Source organism: Mandrillus leucophaeus, unplaced genomic scaffold, assembly GCF_000951045.1.
Source record: "Mandrillus leucophaeus isolate KB7577 unplaced genomic scaffold, Mleu.le_1.0 Scaffold353, whole genome shotgun sequence".
In the NCBI taxonomy this organism is placed as follows: domain Eukaryota; kingdom Metazoa; phylum Chordata; class Mammalia; order Primates; family Cercopithecidae; genus Mandrillus; species Mandrillus leucophaeus.
The window spans coordinates 2,584,673-2,601,115 of NW_012103732.1; the positions used below are offsets into that span (position 1 = coordinate 2,584,673).

Below are 16,443 nucleotides of genomic sequence, written 5' to 3' on the forward strand. Positions count from 1 at the left end.
TATTTGCAAAATAAAACTGAAGTGTGTTGCTTTAGCAGATTAACTGCTGTAAAGTCATCACTTGAGTTACATAAAAGCTAAATGGAAGTGTTTATTTTCCACCTGTACCATAATGTAACTTACTCCCAGTAGTGAAGAAACTCCAATTTCAAAAGTGGTTATTATCTATACCCTTTCTTTTAGTTTTACTACAAACTGCTATTAGGAAAAACTGCAAATTAAAACATTACTACTCAGTAAATTCACATTATATATTAAGATCTTAAATAATCTCAAATCTATTACTTAGATGCCACTCATAATCTTTATATTAAACTCATAAACTTATGCAGCAGAATATTTTCAGGTACAGAATATTGGTTACATAGGGCAGCGACATACATTTTGTATATGAATTGCTAAAATAAAACAGATCAAAGAATTGACCTGTCAGACTCTGCGTATTTGCTGCATTTAAAAACCAAAAGAATATTAATTATTACTGTAAATTTTAGAAATGTTTATTTTAGAAACACACAAAGCTAAAATGCATATTTCAGTCCAACAACCTAGAGAGAAAAAATAGGGAGCTACATGTTTTTTGTTTAGTCTTGTTTTTTCCTCAAAATCCACCCATAAGAGTCAGGAGCTACAAGTTTATAGGTACACATTTGTATGAATATCCTTGCCATGATTCTAAGACCTAGAACATCTAGAATACAGGACATTACATTTTGATTTGAAAAAATATTTAAATTAATTTTACACGTACAATATATCACTTTCAGAACAAAAAAATTAAAGATTAATGAAAGTAGAATATACTAAAACAAAATTATTTTTACTTTTGAGTCAAATTCTACACCATGGAAAAAGAAAGAAGCCCATACTAGAGTTTTGCAGAAGTTTTTAAAAAAATGCTTTTAAAATTTAGCAAGGCTGCAAAGTCTGTCAATAAATAAATCAAATTACTGTCAGTAAGCTATGAAGTCCACAGTAAGTGCCAATGCAAACGGAACAGATTTAGAAAGTCAATCCATCCTTTCTAGCATTATCATGAAAACTCTGTGACTGACCGACACATCATTTCCAATGTTACCATCAAGGCCTCAGTGTGTACTCCAGGACACACTTTTAAATTCTCAGGCAGTTCCTTAAGAATATGTGGGAGTTTCTGCAATGTCTTTATATTTCTAGCATAAAGATCCAATAACCAGTCAGTATGAACACTGGTGGTTTCTTTATGACTTTTACAAGCCATAAGCAGTTCATTTAGATGAGTTAACCCTTTGGAAGCTAAAATGAACTCTGAAGATAAATCAAAAATTGAACAAAAATTTAGCAACATCCTACTAAGTAAAAATGAGCCAAATTCAAGTTGCTGGTAATGAAAATGTTTCTCTGCTTGTGCATGAAAGTTCTCCACTGTATCTTCTACTTTTGTAATAGCAAACAGTTCTTCTTTGATTTGAGGTGAAACCACATAGTCCAAGGGCAATTCTCCCTTAGCATTCCTCTGTTGTAAAAGCACTGGGCCTGTGAAAAGAAAATGCAAAATGTTACATGTAAAACACTTCTATTTTGGCAGCTTAACAGCTGTCTTCTCTTTTCTCCCAAAGCATCCAGGGCTTTCTTTACAATCATATTTTGTATTAATTCAGGTTGACACAATTAACTGGCTAGATATATAGACTAATAAAGGTACATTAAAAACATTCTAGTCAATTACCTAATAAGGTTTCCCCAAACGTGCGTGCCTTAGTTAAATAAATAATAAATACAACTACAAATATTAAAAAGAAAACTTTTATAAAACTTTATCAATTATCATCTTAAGAATTTCAGTGTTCCCAGAAGAAATTTTAAAAATGTATTCATCTTACACATTCTGTATAAGAGCCTCAGGGGTATCTCAAAATATCACCAAGAGGAAAAAGTAGTGCCCCTTTCATTGCTAATAAACAATTCTAGCAGTGCAAAGACTGCAAAACCTTGCACAGATAGAGAACACAGTTTTCATATTACCCTTGCTTGTGTTCAATGTTTAGTACAGGTAACTGATTCACACAAATTACATATTAATTCTAGATCAAACTCAGAGCTCATCCATCTATACAAGTTAAACTCATTTAACTACCTACTCAGAAAGTACTAAAGATACAGTTTATCCCCTAGGTACTAAAGGATGATGTGGAGGAGGCAAAACATAACTCAGCATTTGGTTACATAGCAAAGTATAGGAGTACTTTGTGCCTTCATCAGTCAAGTCTTATAATTATTTATGCACTTGGCCATAAAAACGTTACAGGGGATATAAAGGTTTTAGTACTAGCAGACATAATCACAAGGTCCTACCATTATAACATAGATCATATTGTCAGAAAGAGAGAACTGATCATAACTGCTACAATTCTTAATGATGATTCTGATCAGACATATATAATAGCATAGATATAAAATGTACTTAATATAAAAGATCAACCATTGATAATATGATTAATGTATAATTTATGGAAAGAAGGTAATTCTAAAACAAAATTAGGCTCCTTTTCACTGTGCCAACATCTCAAAAAAACTGTTCCAAGTTACTTCTGTTTAAAAAAAAAAAAAAAAAAAAAAAAGAAGAGACAAAATTACGGACACAGGACACCAAAAGTAAACAAAGGTTTTAGAGACATAAATAAATTCTTGAAATTATTGCTCTCGAGGCTGAGTGACTCACAATGAATAGATAATGCAGTTACTTCAATGTAAGTGTCAAACCACTTGACAGGTCCAAACCCAGAATATGACTAAGGCAGAAACAAGTCTGTACGATTGCCAAAGGACTTTGATAAAAACAAACACAATTAGATTTCCTCTTCTAGGATAAGAAACCGATCTCTTTACTATTCTCCACTAAGGGCCCTAGAAAAATTCACGTTGGTTGGTATAATGCCATACTCTACTGAAGAGCTGGCCCTAACACAATAATGGCTCCTAACAAATATTGGCCTGAATGCCAGACACATGGTTGAGTAGAAAAATAAAACACTGAGGAGGTGAACTTATGGTTTAGTAAACACAGAATACTAAAAAAAACAAGGTAGAAGAACTGAAAAATATATTGACTATGAAATGATATCAGTAAAAGAGACACGCTAAGGCCTTTAGGGGGCAGGAGAAGACTATATATAACCAAATGTCTTAAACTACCATGCTATACAGCCTTCCTTAGATGCATATATACTAAAAACACATCTTAAGAAAATATGTTTTTTGTCTTTATGCACAATCAAATATTTTAATTACAGGATAAGATAATATCAAATTTAAATGTAAAATTAATACAAATAAAAGCGACAAGTAATTTCTACAAATCTTTGTTTCCATATTCTAAGTTGGTCATCAGTTTTCTTTTTTCTTTAAAAACACCAATCCGTTTTGAACATTTTGTTGTAAAATTTACATTATTCAGTTTAGATATAAGAAGAATGACACTGAAATAATGTGGGGCCTTGCTGAAAGCAAAGATCAAAAATCAGCAGGAAAAACACAGATGAATATTCAGTTCAAGCTACTCTCCTTCACAAAACCCCTGCATAACAGTTATCACCATTTGAAAATCCTCCTGCTTTAACTTAACTGGCTGCAAAATGCGAATGATGAAAAATATTCTAGGATATCATTTTTTACAGTCTGTACAGAAATGACTCATTAAAAATAAGATTGAGTTTGTAGTTATATACAGGAAATGAAAAAAGAATGAAAAAATCCAGGCAATCACAATTGAACATTTGTATCCCTTTATCAATAAGCTTTCAGAAATGACTGGCTCACAAAGACATTACACACCTGAAGGAAAAGGATAAATATTTAAAACCAGCAAACTCAATTCAAAAATAAACTCTCATACACGAACCTAAATAAGCTTAATAATACATACATAAACAAATATATATTATGAAAAGGCTTTTATCTCTACTAATAAAGGGTGCTTACATTTTAGGAGACTTTTTATCCTTACTTTTTCATTAATATGAAATAAAGGCATCTTTCCTTGCAGATTTTAAACATAAAATGTTATCTACCTCTGCAGGATTCATCAAAAAACTGGATAATTTATCAAAACCCATTTAGCATAAACACACTCACCCCCATGCTGTAGTAGCAGCTTGCCAATTTCTACATGTCCGTTTGACAGTGCATCATGCAAAGGAGTCACCCCGTCCACTTGAGTGAGCAGATCTACCTCTGGACAACGTTGCAAAATTTCCTGGACACACACTGTGTTGCCATAGTTACAGGCTTCATGCAAAGGCGTCCAGCCAGCATTGTCTAAATTAGAAATCAAGGCAAGTTTTAAAACGGCAGAAGTAGGACTTTTGGTAGGAAAGTACTGGTGTTCTACTTTTCTCATCAGTGTGACTTTCTAGGTGCTTCATATACAAAAAGAATGCTGTGATAAAAACGTCTAGGGTGTAATCATATTTCTACCTTAAAAATTTAAAAACAATTTTAAAATATTAATACTGGGTATTATCAAAATATGAACACAAAAATGTTTTTATACTATTAGTTATAAATCAATATATGATAAATTTCTTGGCTTTGCTAAGAAATTTTTCTTATACTTTTAAGATACCTTAGGTAAATTTACTTAAATAATTTCTCTTAATGTGATATAAAACTGTTTAATATCACAAGTATTAAGACATTGGACTACAGCACAAAGATTTAAAACTTACCTTTAACATTGATGTCTATTCCTGGCAAAGAGAGAAGAAGAATCAATTTCTCCACTTGGTTATTTATGCAAGCTCTATGCAGGGCTGTTTCTCCTGCCATAAAAAATTAATAGATTATTCCAGAGAAGACAAGATATCAACTAAAGAAAATAATCAAAGGGCATGAACTAGGAGATCTGGCCCCATGCCAGAAAATTATTTATTGAGTTTTCCTTTTGACTGGTTTAAACATCTCCTGCATTAAAAAAGGGGGGGGGGGAAGGGGAAGGACCCCCACCAATCCATATTGCTTCTGTTCTATCAGCAACTCAGCAATGAAATTCTACCGCAAAAGGTTTAACACAGGCATTGTCTCCCCTAGTTCAAGGTTTAAAGCTTCAATCCTGCTATAAAACCCCCAAATGATCAGAGAACACCGAAAATACTGGGTTTTGCAGCAATAAAAGTTTAGAGTGCAATTGCCCTCTCTTAAATTTATTCATGAACCTACGTTAAATGTATGGCTCTTTTTTATACAGCATTTATAGCTTAATTCAAATGAATGTTTCTGGCTAAGCATGAGTGCCTCTACACACTCAAGTATAATTCAGAACTTCAAATCCATTAACAGATGGTTTGCTGCTTCTCAATAGGCTGTCTGGCTTGGCTACAACAGCACAGAGAGGGAGAAATGGAGGAATCTTAATATAAACACACCACACACACACACACACACACACACACACACACACACACACGGACGTAAAAAAAAATCCCTAGTACCATTTAAAGCTGAACAAGAGTAACAAATAGAAAGACAAGGTTTTTTCTAGGAGAGATGCAATTAATGCCTTCTGGCTAAAATTGTCTATATCCATCACTGTTATAACCAAGGTTAATAAGATATAAGTGATTATTTAAGGGGAATTTAAAAAAAATTACTATAAATGACTGCTTAGGAAACAAAATGAAATACTGAATCAAATTTGTTATTGCTATAAAATACTAAGCACATTTTTACAGTGTTCAGTTTTACAGATTATCTCTGTAACTTCTACAAAAACATTTTTTACATGCATAAAAAGCTTTTGAAGTTTTTCTCTACTATATCTCAATTCTCTTCCTCTCTCCCAGTTCCTTCTGCTGTTCTGCCTAAAATCATTCATATTCATTTTACTTTTTGAAACAATAAAACAAAGAAAAAGGAACGCTGATTTGTGAAATTAATATCTGAGTTCTCATTTAATACAATTTTCATATTCCAAGCCAAATGAACAGTTATTCTGAATCTATAATATGCAATTATGAACTTATATCATGTTAAAATATAAGCACTTCACTGTCACTATTTCCATGGGTGTCATAATGTTAATATTTGTATTAAAAACAAGATATAACTCATAAATAACAACAACAACAAAAAAGACTCAGCAATTTACTTTGGCCAGGTAAAGACTTCCGGAAGATTCATTTGCAAGTTAAGAGGTGTCTAAGTAAAAGAGGTGCCAAAGTGAATTATTACGCTATTCTTGTTATTTCATCCTTTAGGTACTTAGGTTCCAGTATAGTTAGAACCAAAAGCCAAACACATTTCATAGTCTGGGCTCAATGCCTGGAAGAAAAGAGCCCATATGCTTAACACAGCTATGTAACATAGCCTACTCTTCATTCTTTGTTCACAAAATGTCTAGGACTGAAAGAGATGAAGACTGAATTATACTTTCAAATCAGAAGACACTGATCCTAAGCAGCACAGGTTGAGATGGAATAGAAAAGTAAGGCGGGCAAGTCTGGAATGAGCTCAATGAATGCTACACTGTGTTTCATATCTGTAACGGCAAGGAGAGGAAAAAAAGGAAGGAATACTCTATTATACTGGGTATTAAACAATCACTTTCTTTGCATAAATGACAGTTCAAGAAAATAATACGTTATCCAAGAAGGTACTTCCTGGACCTAGTCCAATATTTAAGTTCAAGTATTCATCAGGGCAAATGTGTGAAACCTGCAAGTACTGACTATAACAACGAAAAGTTCTTAGCATAAATTAATTTAGATACTTGGAATACCTTTTAGATTAGTCTTGTGAAAATTCATCTTTTTAACTACAGAGGGGCAATTCTCCTTGGAACAGGACAATTCTCCTTCTGACTTCTTTTTCAATTTTTTTAATGATGAGGAACATTTAGCAAGGTTCAGGTCTCTGAAAGGAAAAGTAAGAAATAAGGAAAGCTTGTTTTTCAGCAAGGCGTGCCAGCATACATTAGATGGTATTTTTTAAAAGTCTAGCCTCCTTTTAATTTAAACCCCCTTGCTCATTCAATCTTTACTGCTTTCTAATTTTAAAATTTATTTCAACTGTGTAGAAACAAATTTCAGTGCACTAATTTTCTTTTATTAGTCTTACTCCCCCAACTGCTCACTAAATTTATAAATACAAAATGTCAAATAAAGAGCAAAAGACCAGTTAAACCATATATTGACAGAGAAAATAAAGCAGAAAGCTAAGATCAAGCAGGTCTCTGCTCCCCATTCTCAGTTTCATATTCTGATTCTATTCTCTTCTTCCTCTCACAGAACTTTACTGAGTTTTATACGACATACACTTTTATACACCCTATACTTTTAGAGGTGGTTTCTCATTTTGGGAAAACTACTATTACGATATAGGATATCTCATATGACCATGCATTCTGAAATTCCATCTATATTATGGCAAAGTAGTAATTCAAATCATAGAACAAAAATTGTGTAAAACTGTATTTCATCAACAATGCATCAATAATTTGATGACCAGTTTTATTTCTTTTGGGAAGCAGAAAGAAAGCATGTACCTTGAATTACAGAAACAGAAAATGTTGATCAAATACATCTAAAACTGAGTTTTGATCTAATCAATATAATTCAGACAGTGTCACAGATAACCATAAAGTTCAAGAAATGCATCAGAAAAAGAGCTGTACTCCAAAATAAAGCACAGCTGGGATATCAGCATCACTTACGGTAACTCCGGCAGCCCTTCGACTTGTTTTTGTTTAGTACCATTCAACATTAGTAAGGCTCTCTGAGAGTCAAAACAAGGCCGCTGTCCTATTTTCTTTGATATCTGAATCTTTCCCGACCCAAGCACACCAGTTTTCCCCAAGGCTGGTAAATAGGAATATACCTGTTGAAAAATAATATCGCATTATTTTCTCAACTACAAAAACAGCAGTAAAGAGAAATTATTTGATTCATTTCATTATTACATTTGGTTATATTTTCCTGGTTGCATCACTATGGTTGCCACTCTATCTTGGTTGAACATAATAAAATATTAAGAAAGCTAGCTTTGTGTCATAGTCAATACCATGTGAACAAACAGAAAAATACCTTCTTAAAAATAATTATTTTTTTTCTAATTCAATTTTGATCCTCATTTAAGAAAGCTCTTTTGATTAGTCTTATGCCCAATGTGTATGATTCATTTGCATATTTTATATGTATGATTTACATACAACTGGTATTTCTTAATTTCCATTTTGATAATGCCTTTTTTTTTTTTTTAGCAGAAAACAAGTCTTTCTTCAATAGAAAACAAAATAAGGAATAAAAACATCCTTAAAGGCAAGGATTGCTGCAAAACAGAATTTGCCTAATCTGACCAATATACGTATTTCTCATTTAATTAAAAAATTGCTAGAGCTACTGGATATTAATATCTAAAGATAGCCAAAATAAAACTGGAAAACTTTAAATCAATTGTAGCTTATATGCATAATATTCTGCTTTTTAAATACCATTTAGAATTTTGTTGGATCTCGTTTTTTCCAAAATAATAACCTCACATACGAATTTTATTAGAGAACAAGGATTTTTTTACTTTTCTATGATTAACCCTTGGCTATGCTCAAAAGAAATTAAAATCTCTTTTTCTTTTTGTTGTTGTTGTTGTTGTTGAGACAGGGTCTTAGTATGTCACCTAGCCTAGAATACAGTGGTTATTACAGGTCACCGCTGCCTCAACCTCCTGGGATTAAGGATCCTCCCACCTCAGCCTCCCAAGTAGCTGGGACCACAGGCATGTGCCACCATGCCCAGCCAATTTAACTTTTTTTAGAGACAGAGTCTTGCTATGTTGCCCAGGCTGGTTTTGAACTCCTGGGCTCAAGGGATCCTCCTGCCTCAGCTTCCAAAAGTGTTAGAATTATAGGAAGGGGCCATCATGCTCCACCTTAAAATTTCTATTTGGTGATTATCTTCCCCAAACTGCCCCTGGAGAAGGGGTCTCACAATGTTGTCCAGGATGGAATGCAGTGGCTATGCACAGGTGCAATCATAATGCACTATAGCTTCGAATTCTGGGGCACAAGCAATCCTCCCGCCTCAGTCTCCTGAGCAGCTGGAACTACAGGCACTCAGCACTGCCGCTGGCTTTCACTACTCTGTTTTGAGATAGAAATATACTAGCTTTTATGCAGAATTGAAAGATTTATGAATTAATATATTCTGCCTACTTACTTGAAATAACCAAGAATATTTTAAAATTCAGTTTGTGGGCCGGGCGCAGTGGCTCACGCCTGTATTCCCAGCACTTTGGGAGGCCGAGGCAGGCAGATCACAAGGTCAGGAGATCGAGACCACCCTGGCTAACGTGGTGAAACGCTGTCTCTACTAAAAATATAAAAAAATTAGCTGGGTGTGGTGGCCGGTGCCTGTAGTCCCAGCTACCAGGGAGGCTGAGGCAGGAGAATGGCATGAACCCAGGAGGCGGAGCTTACAGTGAGCCGAGATCGCGCCACTGCATTCCAGCCTGGACAACAGAGCAAGACTCCGTTTCAAAATAAATAAATAAATAAATAAATAAATAAAATTGAGTTTGTGAACTCACTTCAGAATAGAGAGGTGCTTACCATTTTCTGAAGAGAGAGTGGCTCAGAAGAAACACTACCAGAGCTCTGTAGACACAACTTTTTAAAGACTGCCTCTGCAACAAACATTTGAAGCCAGGAGGAGGAAAAGGAGCAAATGAAAATCTCTAATTCCTGTGAAGAAAAGTCTGGAGAACATAAGGTAAGTCGACATAGTTACTGCTGTATCCTATATACTTTTTTCCATAGGCTATTTCCTTAGTGAAGTTTATTCCATCAAATGAGAGTTCTTATACCTGTAAGATCCATACACATGATTTTAACCCATAAAAAATAGGCAATATCCCTATTCCTTGACTTTTAAGAGAAAATATTTAATGGTACATGATCTCACATTTGAAAAAACAATCATTAGGTTTGATTATTTCAGATACAAGTCTTGAAATTACATATATACAGATTAGGTAACATATGAATATATACAAGGGATTTTATTTATCACTATACTTTCCAACTACCATTAAAGATCTCTTCCCACAATAGGGATGCTCCTTTGGAAAACCAGTAATTAGTTTCTAAATGAAATCCTAGTATTTAATTTGCAATGATCAGTACCGAATTGATAGGAAGAAAGTAGACTGCTTCCTATGACAACACCCATGAATCTTATCACTGCAGAAAAGGACGAAGGGCACAAGGTGAAGAAGAAAAACATGAAACAAGAGCATGTATAAAGAAGAAAAACATGAAACAAGAGCATGTATAAAGACTTCCTCAGAAGTGTGCACCCACTCTACTATGGGGGATGGTGGATACATTTTTTCTTTTTTTTTTAAAGACAGAGTCTTGCTCTGTCGCCAGGCTGGAGTGCAGTGGTGCGATCTCAGCTCACTGTAACCTCCGCCTCCCAGGTTCAAGCAATTCTCCTGCCTCAGCCTCCTAAGTAGCTGGGACTATAGGTGCACGCAAGATGGTGGATAATTTTAAATGATGAAACAAAAAACAAGAAAACATCAAAAGCCTCAAATCTCTTATACAAAACCTCAAGTACTTCAATAAGATGAAAACGCGTAAATATACCCATGAATTGAAAGTGATAAAAGAGTGACTATTTCCCATGTGATCTATTTAATATTATAAACTGTCTATTAATATTATCTATGTAACGTGATGAAAATACAACAAAATGATAATAAAAGAATAAATAAGACCAACCAAGAGGATAGCAAAAGAGCTAAAATTACAAACAATATAAAAAAGTTGTGATATTATACAATAAGGCAGATTAACTATAAATACTGGAAGAATAAAGAATAAGTCAATACAATTAGCAAAATAAACATAATAAACAGAAGAGAAGGATTAAAATTGTAAGCATTAAGTTAAAATATAGTTTCAAAATCAGACAATGATAAACTTAATAGGAGTATAAGGCATAAAAGCTGGCCTCCCTATTCGGGATGGAATTCTTTCAGGGCGAAGAGAATGCAGACACCCAGTCAATGTCCTGCTCAGATGCCTTCATAAAAGGCTGGGGATCTAGTGTCTTGTAGTCCTTGACCCTTGACTCTGATTTTCAAGAGTGGATGGGAGAAGTAAGGGAGGATCTGCTCTCAGGTAACATTTGTTAATTTCTGGTTGCCACATTGGGGAAGGGGATGCTATTGGCATCTAGTGGGCAAAGGCCCAGGATGCTACAATACACAGGACAGCCTACAATACACAGGACAGCCTACAATACACAGGACAGCCCCAACAACAAATAATTATCCAGCCCAAAACATAATCAGTACGCAGGCTGAGAAACTTGCCCTGACTAAAGAGATCTGACGCCCTTGCCTTGTGGCAGCTTGTTATAAGGAGTGTTTAAACCTTTGGCTTCAGGTCTGATGTTAACCAGATACAACTAACCCCAAACAGATAATATTATCATTGAATTTAGATAATCCCTTCCAATATGGCCTCTACAAAGACACAATTTTTTTTTTTTTTTGAAACAGAGTCTTGCTGTATCGTCCAGGCTGGAGTGCAGTGGCGCGATCTTGGCTCACTGCAACCTCCGCCTCCCGGGTTCACACCATTCTCCTGCCTGAGTCTCCCAAGTAGCTAGGACTACAGGCACCCGCCACCACACCCGGCTAATTTTTGGTATTTTTAGTAGAGACAGGTTTCATCGTGTTAACCAGGATGGTCTCAATCTCCTGACCTTGTGATCCGTCCACCTTGGTCTCCCAAAGTGCTAGGATTATAGGTGTAAGCCACTGTGCCCGGCCAAGATACAATTTTTTTTGAGTTGGAAAGGAGAAAAGAATTACTTACAACCAGTTTTCTTGCTACTACTGAGGCTCTGTTAATATTATCTAAAAATGTACAAGCAGTAAACTGAAGGATAAGAATCAAAAGATAATATGAACATTTAATCTCTAATTATATACATTAAAAAGCCTACTTTCTTTTTTAGTGTACTGCAACCAATTGATCTCTTAACATAAGAACTCTAGACAGAGGCAAAAGCAAAGTAGAAATAACTTGCAGAGTTCAAAAGAGCTGGTCTCACATTGAAATTTACAAATGGGGTTATTTATCTAATAAGGATCATATCTGATAGGCTTATAGATATAAGGAATACAAAGTACTAATATGACAGATCCATATATTACCAGGTTACAAAGTCAAGGGAAATTAAAAAAAAAAAAACAGATGAACAGGAGAACACAAGAAAATTAGCCCGTGGACTGTAAGAACTTTAAGAGAAGGGTCATACTTGTAGCCCTTACAGTATATAGGTCATTAATCTGTACAGAGTAAACATTTAGTATTTGACAGATGAATGAATGAACGGTTAGCAGATACCAATAACTCCTAATAGAGAGCCAAGCCAGGACCATCTTTTTAAATCAAGTTAATGAGATCATGCTACTCCCTTGTTTCAATAGCTTCTAACTCCTTAACAAGGCTTACAAATCCCTACACAAACTCCCTTAACCCTTCTTTGGCCTTATTCTGGCCTCTCTTCCCATCAGCCAGGCACCAGAAGGTCTCAAACAGGCCTTCTTTCCTATTCAGAGTTTTGGTAAATGTTACCTTCTGACTAAAAACACTCTGTACTGTCAAACTTCTACTTATTCTTCACGTTCTGCATTCCATGGTCATACAGTATAAAAGTAAGTTCACCAATCTCAACACCTAGTTTTTCCTGTTCAGAGCACTAATTTTAAACGACATATTTATATTAACTTTACAGTTTATCTCTCTTAAAGTTAAAAAAGAAAAAAAACCCACAAGGACCATGTTTTGTTGCCCTCTTCCACTGTATAGAAAAGCGTTTAGCTCAATGCCTGGTAGAATGCCAATAAAATTTTGCTGAATAAACGAAGAGAACAGAAACATTTTGGCTGAGAATTAGTAATGACACATAAACATTTATATTTTGAGGTCTGAAGCATGGAAAGAAATTAAGAGATAAAGCAAAAGTGAATAAAGGTTTGGAAAAAGTATTTATCAGGAAATAATGATGTAATCTGAGAAACGGAAGTTTTATTAAAGTTCTACAAAGATATGAAAAAAAAAAACTATAGTATATTTTGATGACATCTTCTTTCCCACTGAAACAATTGGAGGAGAAATATGTTTAAGTCAGGATGGGCAAACCATGGTGTGCTGCCTGTTTTTACGAATAAAGTTTTACTGGAACACAGTCATGCTGTCTATGTATTGTGTATGGTTGCTTTCTTACTAAAAACTGCAAAGTTGAGTGGCCTGAAGAGACTGTAAGGCCTAAAAAGCCAGTAATATTTACTGTCTGGTACTTAAGATTGAACAGTTTGTTAATCCGTAGTTTAAGCCACTACACAAGGAATTTCAAGTAGGCATAAAAAAGAAATTTCAGATAACTTGACCTTAAAATACAGAAAAGAAAATTTCTGTCCAAAGTGTTCAGAAATAACAAAGAGTAGCATCTATATGGAACTGATGAATATGAGATCTGATGGAAAAAATTTTATTTATCTTCTAAAATATCTGTTGCCTTAATTCTTGACAAAACAATTATAAACTAAAAATTACACTAAACTGAAATGAATTTGATAGATGTGAATCTGAGTAGTGTCACAGTATGAATTTTGTACTTCTGAACTAGTAAAAATCAGAACATCCAGTTTACCATAATTGAGAAAGATGGATCGATATTTTCAACTGGAAGTTACATAACAGTGAAATTATAACATCTTTACTAATGACTTGGGAAAAGCAAAAGATAGTAACTGAGTAGAAGAATAATGCAAAATAAATGATTTTTTTTTTTTTAAAAAAAGAAAGGAATATCAGCAGAGAAAAGAAATGAGGAAAAAAAAGAGGTGGCAGACAATGAATTTTAAAGTTCTTCATCAAAATATGAACAAAACGAACATTATTACAACACTCCAGAATTTTGATTGTGTGTGTGACTAACATGAGCTTAAACTCAACCTTAGTGTTACTAATTCTGTCAACGGATTATTTTGCTCCCAAATATCTATTAATACATTTGATCACTAACATTCAAAACTTTAGATGAGATTTAAATTGTCACTAATGAAAAGTATTTTTTAAGCCTTTTTCTTTACCTTTCTCCAAGTGTACACATTTGCACACACACACGTGTGTACACACACACACAGTTGGTTGGTTAGTCTTCAAATTTGGTTATAGCTAGGCAATTTAAAAGTTTTAAACATTATTTTTTGTTGTTGTTGAGAAGAGTCTTACTCTGTCCCTCAGGGTGGAGGCTACTGGTTTAGGATAAAATGTTCACTTGATTTCTGTCTCTTGACAAAGGTTAAACATCAACCTGCACTAACAGAAAAGAAAAAAACTAGACAGAAAATAGAAAAATACTAACTTGAATGATTTTTAGAAATATATGTTTAAAACTTTTGGCTGGGCGCAGTGGTTCATACCTGTAATCCCAGCACCTGGGAAGTCGAGGTGGGCAGATCACCTGAGGTCTGCAGTTTGAGACCAGCCTGGCAAACATGGTGAAACCCCCATCTCTACTAAAAATACAAAAAGTTAGTCAGGCGTGGTGGTACACACCTGTAATCCCAGCTACTTGGGAGGCTGAGGCACAAGAATCACTTGAACCAGGGAGGCAGAGACTGCAGTGAGCCAAGATCATGCCACTGCATTCCAGCTTGGGGGAGAGAGTAAGACTATGTCTCAAAAAAAAAGAAAAAAGAAATAATGTTTAAAACTTTTAAATTGCTTACCTATAACCGAATTTGAAGCCTAAGCAACCAACTGCGTGTGTGCACATGTGCATGCGCACACGTGTACATTTTGAGAAAGGTAAAGAAAAAGGCTTAAAAATACTTTTCAATAGTGACAATTTAAATCTCATCTAAAGTTTTGAATGTTAGTGATAAAATATATTAATAGATCTTCGGGAGCAAAATAATCTGTTTACAGGATCATAATAGTAACACTAAGGTTCAGTTTAAGTTCATGTTACTCACAGAATCAAAGTTCTGGGTTTTACACTTGTCACGTAAAAACTGAAAGTAACATTGGATAACAATGTCCTGCTTTAAAGTGAAGGGAAACTCAGAATATTAGTGAAGAAAGCACTGAAGCAAATGTATAACAGGTAATAGAATCCTTTTAATACAAGGCTTACTATATTTCATGCATTTGGCTAAACTATAAGATAAATTATAATTCCTTAAGGGCAATTACTATGTATTGGAAACAAGACATATAACTATACTGATAATCTCTAAAGCCACTGCTAATCCTCTACTAGGTCTCCAAACTCAAATTTCATTAAGGAATGAAAACAGGAAATTCCGTTAGTCAAATGCTTAGTTCCCATTCTAGAAAATAATGCCAGAATTCTGTTTTTTGAAAAGGATAAAAACCACTAAACTACCTAGTAGGAATGGTGGGAAAGAAATGTAAGAGAGGGTTCTGCAGGAAGATTGAATGTTAGCTAAGAAATGTTAAAGTCATGCAACAAAGGACAGCTAGTCCACAAAGGGAACTGTAATCACCCCCTCAGCTCAATGAAAAAGAAAGAAAAAAGATTTATCTAAAATGCTTCAGATAAAAATCTTCTTTGGTAGTATAAAAAGAGAACTCTCTCTGCAGAGGCATCATCGAATAGATCCTGAACCCAGTTATAACCTGGATTCCTATTCTGAAGTCTCTCTTCAAAGTATTAAAGTGATTGACAGCATACTGAAGAATGTTTTCTTTATATAAAATCAAGATACACTGAAACACATGTGTAGTAGAGTACTTATTTGGCAGTTTAAAATATCAAGTATATAAAAGTATACAAAAGTCATCTTTTATAGCTAAGAATCACAAAAAACTTACTTGGTTTAAAATGTATTCATTTCAGGAATTAAGCATTACAGAAATAAAGAAATAAAGAAAAAAAAAGGGAAGGATAGACAAAGACTCTTCCTAAACTGCCTATGGAGTTTGGGAATCTACATAAGGTCTTTACGGAAGCCTCCTTCAGTCTAGAGGCCCAAACAATTGGGTAGAACTTTTCAACTTGTGAAATGAGCTCTGCCATCATTTTCTTAAATAACACTCCCTTCCCCCTTTATTTTAGGGGAGACATTAAAGTAGGTAATGGGGAAAAGGAAGAGTGAAAAAAATTATCCATATAAATTACTTCTGTTTGCTTCACCCATGTTCATTTCTTGTTAGAGCACCAGACTCAATGGGGAAAAATAGTAGCAAGTTTTTGTTTGTTTTTTTAAAGAGACAGGGTCTTGCTCTGTCATCCAGGCTAGAGTGCAGTGGCACAATCATGGCTCCCTGCAGCCTTGGACTCCTAGGCTCAAGGGATCCTCCCACTTCAGCCTCCAGAGTAGCTGTGACTATTGGCATATGCCACCATGCCCAGCAATTAAAAAAAA

The 16,443-nt window shown here is 34.5% G+C and overlaps 1 protein-coding gene across 1 annotated transcript in view; it reads right to left on the reverse strand.

The window, feature by feature from the left end:
• Window positions 1-478: 478 nt before the first annotated feature.
• The window catches only part of ANKRD32 (ankyrin repeat domain 32), a 75,104-nt gene continuing 59,139 nt past the window's right edge, over window positions 479-16,443 (reverse strand). The window contains exons 16-21 of the mRNA XM_011989442.1: window positions 9,578-9,723; window positions 7,688-7,851; window positions 6,755-6,888; window positions 4,707-4,799; window positions 4,114-4,296; window positions 479-1,515 (exon numbers count right to left, since the gene is read on the reverse strand). Coding sequence (XP_011844832.1) covers window positions 1,034-1,515; window positions 4,114-4,296; window positions 4,707-4,799; window positions 6,755-6,888; window positions 7,688-7,851; window positions 9,578-9,723 — 1,202 coding nt within the window. The 3' untranslated portion in view covers window positions 479-1,033. The remainder of the gene's footprint in view (window positions 1,516-4,113; window positions 4,297-4,706; window positions 4,800-6,754; window positions 6,889-7,687; window positions 7,852-9,577; window positions 9,724-16,443) is intronic.